A 7,367-nucleotide genomic window follows, 5' to 3' on the forward strand; every position below is an offset into this window, starting at 1 on the left:
TTACCACTCTCTCAAATATACAGAAAAGCTTGACTTCCAAAATATCTCTCTGAATGAACTACTATTGTTTTGAGTCAATTGACAGTTTTGTTTAGATGTAATCTCTATTTTCTTGGTTTACTTTGTGTATAAATATACAGTTATCCAGAGTTGTATGTTAGTCTGTCCTCTGGTGCGTATAACCTGTACTGTCTTGGTTTTATTTTACTACCTACTTGCACTTTTGCTTGTTTACTGCTTTGTTTTCTTTCTATTTCTGAACTATTTGAAACTGGAAAGAAATAAAAAGAAATACTTAAGCACCAGCAGAGGCGAAGCTAACGTTTGAGGCAAGGAGACCCTTAGAATCTTACTTTAAAGTCCTAAGGGAATCTAAATGAACGTGGGTCATCAGATTTATTACCTGTTCTATCACCTCTGTCTTGTGTTTGCCTGTTGAAGTGATATCACACTAATCTCTGGATCTCTGTGTTACCCTGGTTTTAATCTGCTGCCCCCTGAAGATACATGTTGAACTCATACTTCCTACATGTCTGCACGATACCTCAGGAAGATTAGACCATTAGACTCTGGAGCTTATTGAAACAGACAAATCTGCCAGTTCTTTAACATTTTACAAGCCAAGATCATAACGAGATAAACACTGAGAGTAAAGAGCTTTTTCTTTTCTTTTTTATCTCTGTCTCACTCAAACTGCCGAGGCTATAAAGTGATCCAGAGGCAGAACAGAGCCGCAGAGACATAAGCTGATTCCCCTGCAGTATCTGTCTACATTCAAAATGAGGCTGAAAAACGATCTCTGGTTAGGCAGCTCAGCCATTTGTTCCACTTTGGCAGAGGCATTACATCCAAATCCGCTGGAAAGAGTTTAGTTTTAGGTGTTCCAGTCCACGAGCACTTCTCACAGCTTCCGATCCGGAATTCCCTCAGACTACTGGTGGCTGCAGGCGTGTAATCTGTGCCAGATTTGCTGCAGCGTATCCACCCTGTGACCTCACCACACAGACATCGAGCACAAACCTTCATCTTAAAGTATACATGTGGTTTAGTGGCGGGAGGTTGTATTCCACACAGGCTCCGAACTTGTCAAGTGTCATATCTCTTCAAAAACGTCATGTTTACTACTACAATGTTTACTACTACAATATTTTACTCCGTGCAATGAAATTTGCATGGAAATGTCCTGATAATCAGAGTGACCAAGAACAACTTGACAGATGGCACAGTCTGTAGTACAACTTAACTAGTAGTACAACTTTCATATCTTCAGATGTGTTAGCAGCAGTGATTCAGTAAAGTGAAAGTGGGAAAGACTTTGGCAGGGACAGAAAAACAAATCTGTCAACGAGTGAAATATCTTTCTGGATTCAAACTGTGCATAAACCTTCACCAAGGCCCAACAGTCCCCGTATGAAACCACATTTAAATTCACCTTATCCAGATTCTTATTTGGGAACCTCAAAAGTCAACGGAAATGTAGAAGAACGCCCAATCTCACAACTTTAAAGAAAGTGAAAACAGTTCCTAGATCTGCCCTCTGCTTTGGATCTGCACTGAAATAAAAAGGGTCCACAGATGGAAACATAACCTCCGTGGTGAAGGTAATAAAAGTTTAGGATACGTTGATATAAATCCGGGTTCACACGTACCTGCTGTGCTTATCCAGTCTCAACAGACCTGAAGACAAACAAGACTGTCACTGACTGTGTTTACATGGATACCAATATTAATGTAGACATGTATTTGTCTTATAATCGCAGTGTAACACACTACTGCAGTAGAACCCATTTAAAACCCATTTTTACAGATAAAACCTGATTATCTACCAGTCACTTGACCGTCATGCCACTGTTCTGAGGTTCCTGTCATATTTCCCTTGACCTTTATCTCAACACAACAATATCCTGAGTCTCTACAGGGCCACGAGCTGTAAGTGCTGCTGGAAACATGAAATCAAAGAGGATGTAGAGCTGCTTAATCCTGAGAAAACTCCCAAACCAACAGTGAGGCATTGACAGGTCGATCTGTTTGTGTCAATTTGTTTATACTGGGTCACAAGTTTGTAATTTCAATTTAAAAAAAGCATTCTAAAACAGCAGAGTACTGCTTCACATACCAAAACAAAGATATTCAGTCTTCATGGCTCCTGGTAAATGTAATGAACCATCACACCCTAACAGAGTATGTGAGGGTTGTAATCTCTCGGCTGATTAAATCCGTCAGATATCATTTCAAATTAATACCAGTCACCGTTTCCTTCATAGCTCGTTGTTCTTTTAATTAAAATGTTTGAAGTTAAATCTCCGGAGAGCGACCGCCTCCTTTTTCCCACTAATTGAAATATTCAGCGGCTTGTGGCTCTGCTGTTTCCTGTGTGAGCTGCGTGTCCTCTGTGGGACCTCGGTGCTCCTGCTGCAGACAGTGCTGGTGTCTGATGTCTGACTGTTGATGCAGCTGAGGCACATTGAAGTGGCTGTTGTGGCTTTGAAGGACTAAATCATCCATTTGCCACCACTTTGTTGTTTTTTGAACTCACGAGTAAATAAATCGCTGCCATTCCAGGATCATCTGGTCGTTGTTTATTTACTCACACTTCACTTTCTCCTGCTGTCTGACTGGCCGTCCTCTCTCTCAGCCACGGGAGGATTTCACACATTGTAACTCTGCATTAACTCGACTCTGTTGTGACGACGTCGAACATTAAGTCCAGAGGAAGATATTCAAATAAAGAACTTCTTGCATTTGACTTGAGAAATTTCCATCGGAAATGTGAGTCCCTGCAGGTCAAACACAATTTACATACAGTCAGAAAATCCCTCAAGCAAATCCTCCAAACACCAGCACACTGGAGCTTTTATGGACAAATTAAGTAAAGATATTTGTGTGATTTACCAGATGATTAAAAAACAAACCTCAAACACAAAATATTAAACTGGAGAACAACCTTTAGCTCCTAAATGTCTTTTGATATGAAAACATTCAGTAAGTTGATATTTGTGCCCAGAAACATTTTTATGCAGGAGGAGTTTCCTGCATCCTGTTCACACAGGGAGGGAAACAACTACATATACCACACATCTATTTTATGGCACTTGTTTTTTCCATGATATTAATATACAGGGAAACAATTTAATATATTTGTCTTTTTCCTTTTAAATTGAAAATAAATGTTCAGTTTATACAAGAGATGCATTTCCATCAGATAAACTCTGTGCAGTATAAAGTTACTTCCGCCTTCACTGCAAGTCAGTAAGTATAATGCTATAAGTTTATCAATGCATGAGTCTTAATACTATAGTTTTGTTTCCCGTTGCACTACTTTCTTGTACAGTTTAATTCTACTTGCACAAAGTCAATATGCTAGTTTCTTGTCATCTGTTGTTAATCGTGTGTTTATCAAGTTCCTATTGTGTGTACACATGTAGTTGATTCTGAATAGGTAGTAATATAACATTCAGTGATGCTCCTCTTCTTCTGAGAACTTTTACTTTTTATAGGCTAACATACCTTCAACCCAAAAGTATTACGTACTTAAGTGAGTTATTATTGTTGTTGAGACGTGTATATCACTCCCAACTGTTTACATGTATAACTTACTTAATATATTGTGTGTTGCGATACTTTAGTCTGCAAAAGTAAAATATAATAAAGAAAAACAAGTTTCTGTTAGAAAAGTACGACATTAAATTGCCAAAAGCAAATCTGAAGCATTTACGAGAGTCACACTCTTTAATGATACAAGCAGGATGTGATCTTTTAAGCATTAGTCCTGTTTGTGTGTAATTATTGTGCACAGCTGTTGTTGAGCAGCTACTGTAACTCCTCCAGCTCCTCCCATCCAGCTATAAGAGCCCAGCTGACCAGGTACAGCGTCCATCCCCACCATGCACCAGTGAAACCTCATGAAAACACGTTCTTTTTCCCACAGGTGGTTGTATGCAGTCAAACTGAGATGTAGCACAGGTCCCGGATTACACAGAGGATTTGGGAGCTGGTGACTCTGGGGGATGACTTTCGCCATGTTGCGGCCTGCGGCGACGCACTTGATCTACTCCGACTTCTCCCTCATGTCCGAGGACGACGAGAACCGCAGCGAGAGCGACGGCAGCTCGGAGCAAAGTTACTGCGAGTCCGGCGAGAAACGCAGGCGCGACGGGGAGGGAGACTCCCCGGTGGTGGTGAAGCAGAGGAGCGCGGCCAACGCCAGGGAGCGAGGCCGGACCCAGAGCGTCAACAGCGCCTTCACGGCCCTGCGCACCCTCATACCCACCGAGCCGGTGGACAGAAAGCTCTCCAAGATCGAGACCCTGCGCCTGGCATCGAGCTACATCTCACATCTGGCCAACGTGCTTCTCATCGGGGACGGCGGCGCGGACGGACAGCCGTGCCTCGGCGCGGTGCATGTGCAGGGGGAAAGCGGGGCGAAGCAGCCGAGGACCATCTGCACCTTCTGCTTGAGCCACCAGAGGAGAGGGGTAAATACAGTTTAATGCCCCCGTCATTCAAACCGGCTGGAAACCCAGTGCATCTGACATACAACTGATGTGTTAAAGGCTTGAATTACATCACAGATTCCTCATCTTCAAACCCAAACTCGTTATTTTTGTGACCTAATCCTGTTTTATAAGATATTTGTGAATGAAGCATCTGCGTATCTTTTTAAACTTCACCACTTCATCTCACTTTGACTGCAGCTCTCTGTGCGTAAAAGCGCCTTTTACGCACTGCACATGTCTTAGCGCTCAGTGCAAATCCAGACTGTCACACACAGATGGTTGTAGTTGTTTTTTTACTGGACTAACTTCAACATCATTTCCAGCTGCCTCTTACATGTACAAATTAATTGAAACACTGGGGTTATAAATGAGCTGTTTATATATAGAAGAAGGAAATTAATCATATGTTTGTTTAGCTGTAACACAACAGTGACTTCTGGTTTAAGTCAAATTAAGTATTGTTGAATCTTTATTTAACTGTGACATTTGTTTTTATTTTGCAGATTAAAGATGGAAAAGACTGTTTGAAAATGCGAGGACTGGGTCCACTGCGGATGAGACGCTGACTGGAGGAACATCAGCAACCTGAAAATAATCAAAGAGTTTCTCAGGGAAGAGTCAAAGCTGGAGTTACAAAACAGACACACACACACACTCACATACACACACACACAGAGACACACAGACACACAGACCCACACACAGTATTTACACATGCTGGATCAAATGATCGAAGAGGAGAAAGACTATTTATTCTTGACTGCGAATTTTTTAAACATAAACTTTTCATGGATGCCGTGCATTCGTTTTGGATCTTATGAGTTTTTTGTCTTTTTTTGTTTTTTCAAAAGTTTGAAATAAAATATATTTTATCAAAAAATATAAGTGCCTTATTCCAGTGATTCGTGTAAAGTGAAGTTTTACGGTAGAGCTCTGTTATGGTGACTGGGACGATGGAGACGATGGAGATTCAAACAAAACAAAATGTTTGTGTCCTTGGAGAACAGTCTCTGTTTCAGGTTGGCTGGTGCTGGAGAAACAAAGCTCTCATTTCACAACAGCAGCTGCAACAATTGTTTTCTCCTCGAAAAAACAAAAAATCTCTGTTAGGAAAGTTTAACATTTCCTTTTTTTGACGTCTGAAAGTTCAGTGAACAAAGTGTATTCATCTTCATGCAGTAGATCGTCCTGATCGCTTATTTAGAGGGATGAATGTCTTTATGGAAACATGTCACACACCCACCCACACGCACACACAAACACACACACCACATGCACACCTACACACACACATTTCCATTGTTTCCAGTAATGTTGTCCAAGGCGTTGTTTATGAAGCCGGCGGAGCCACGGTGAAGGCTCGGGGGGGGGGGGGGGGGGTTCTGGTGTCATTGCCTGGTGTATTATTTGGTTCCAAACCTCACGATTGGTGTTTTTTGAAGTCTGTTATCGATTAGTCACGGCAAATAGTAGCCGGCTCTGTGCTCGGAGCCCCCAACACAGCTGTTGGTTTGTCAGGGGGGATAAATCACTGCTGTCGGCCCAATGGGCAGGGAGAGATGGGGTGAGAGGTCAGAGGTCACGGTGGAGCGCAGACGTGAAACCCCGTCGACTCGTAATCAACGCAAGACTCATGCTCTCACTATCGCTCTCACCGCCACAGGTAATTACTGTTTTTCTTATTTTCTTACAGTTGACCGGAACAGTTGGTCATTTTTTTATCGTTACAGCGTCATGTTTCTTTCAGCGTCAAGAGTCGACTGGAAAACTTTTTTTTCCGAACCGGCGCTGAGCTAGAGCAGCCGAGTCTTTTCCGTCTCCTCCAGCCGGACAGAGCCGCTCTAACAGGCGGATTGAGGCTCAGACCCTCAGACCGCTGAGGCCGAGCTCCCGTCGGAATCAAACCGCAAACTCAGTCCTCAAAATGACAGCGGAGGGGCTCCTCGGCGGCACCCGCAGGAGCCTGTGTGGAGAGAGACTTTCAAAGCAGTGTTTAAAGGTGCATGCTGTGGTGGGGGGGCCAAGCTCCCCTCCCCCTCCCCCACCTGCCCTGTCAGGCTAATTAGAATTTGCTGTGCCAAGTTCTCCATGCTCGGGGCCCGGGGCCTCCCCCAAACGGCTCCCCAAGGCTCCCCCCGGCAGGAAGATGTCACAGAGGCACAGGAAGGGAAAACAACGCCCCACCGACCCCTCCGAGCAACTCTCTGTGCGGCGGGCTTTGGGTCAGCGCCAGTCTTGACATCATCCAGCGCTGGGACCCAGATGTACGGCCTCTCCGGTGGTGCTCTGCAGAGCCAGCGAAACCAAACAGTGAGTTTCAACGCAATCGGAAGGAGCCTGTGTGCCCCCCCCCCCCCCGTCCCCCCCCTCTTCCGAGATGACAGGTGATAAATTGATGGCACAGAGCATCAGAAGAGATGTGACAGGAGAGCAAAGGCAGCAAATAAGGTCAGTGTGGAAGTGTTTAACGTGGCTGACAGGCGAGGACACACCTGGGGACCAGTGAGGAGGTTTACTGCTTCACTTTGGCGAGTTTCTCCTCCTCCGTGGACACTCGCCTCGCTCAGTCCCAGCAGAGAGTTCGAGCAGGAAGACTTCCAGTTGGAGATGAAATGAAGCCGGACGGCCGGTTCCACCTCCTCCTGCCGGTTCTGTGACCTGAGATGAAAAACGACCCTTTATAGTCTTTGCTCTATTGTGTTGTGAAAGAGAAGAAATGAGATCGACGGCAGCAAAACACTTTGTTACTGCTCTTTATTTTCCACTTCTGCTACATTTCATATTGTCGCATCTTTGATGGATGAAGCTTGAAATTACCTTTGTAACTTCATATAAACAATAATAACGCTGAGTGAGACAAAGAGAGATGAG

The 7,367-nt window shown here is 43.9% G+C and overlaps 1 protein-coding gene across 1 annotated transcript; it reads left to right on the top strand.

Annotated features, from left to right (window-relative positions):
- The first annotated feature begins 3,800 nt into the window (after positions 1-3,800).
- tcf15 (transcription factor 15) lies at positions 3,801-5,350 on the top strand. The gene is made up of 2 exons (XM_062392151.1): positions 3,801-4,475; positions 5,000-5,350. Exons 1-2 carry the CDS (start codon positions 4,008-4,010, stop codon positions 5,060-5,062), a joined length of 531 nt encoding a protein of 176 aa, XP_062248135.1. The 5' UTR covers positions 3,801-4,007; the 3' UTR covers positions 5,063-5,350.
- Positions 5,351-7,367: the final 2,017 nt, after the last annotated feature.

The sequence above is a fragment of the Platichthys flesus genome, chromosome 7 (assembly GCF_949316205.1).
Source record: "Platichthys flesus chromosome 7, fPlaFle2.1, whole genome shotgun sequence".
NCBI classification, from domain to species: Eukaryota; Metazoa; Chordata; class Actinopteri; order Pleuronectiformes; family Pleuronectidae; genus Platichthys; species Platichthys flesus.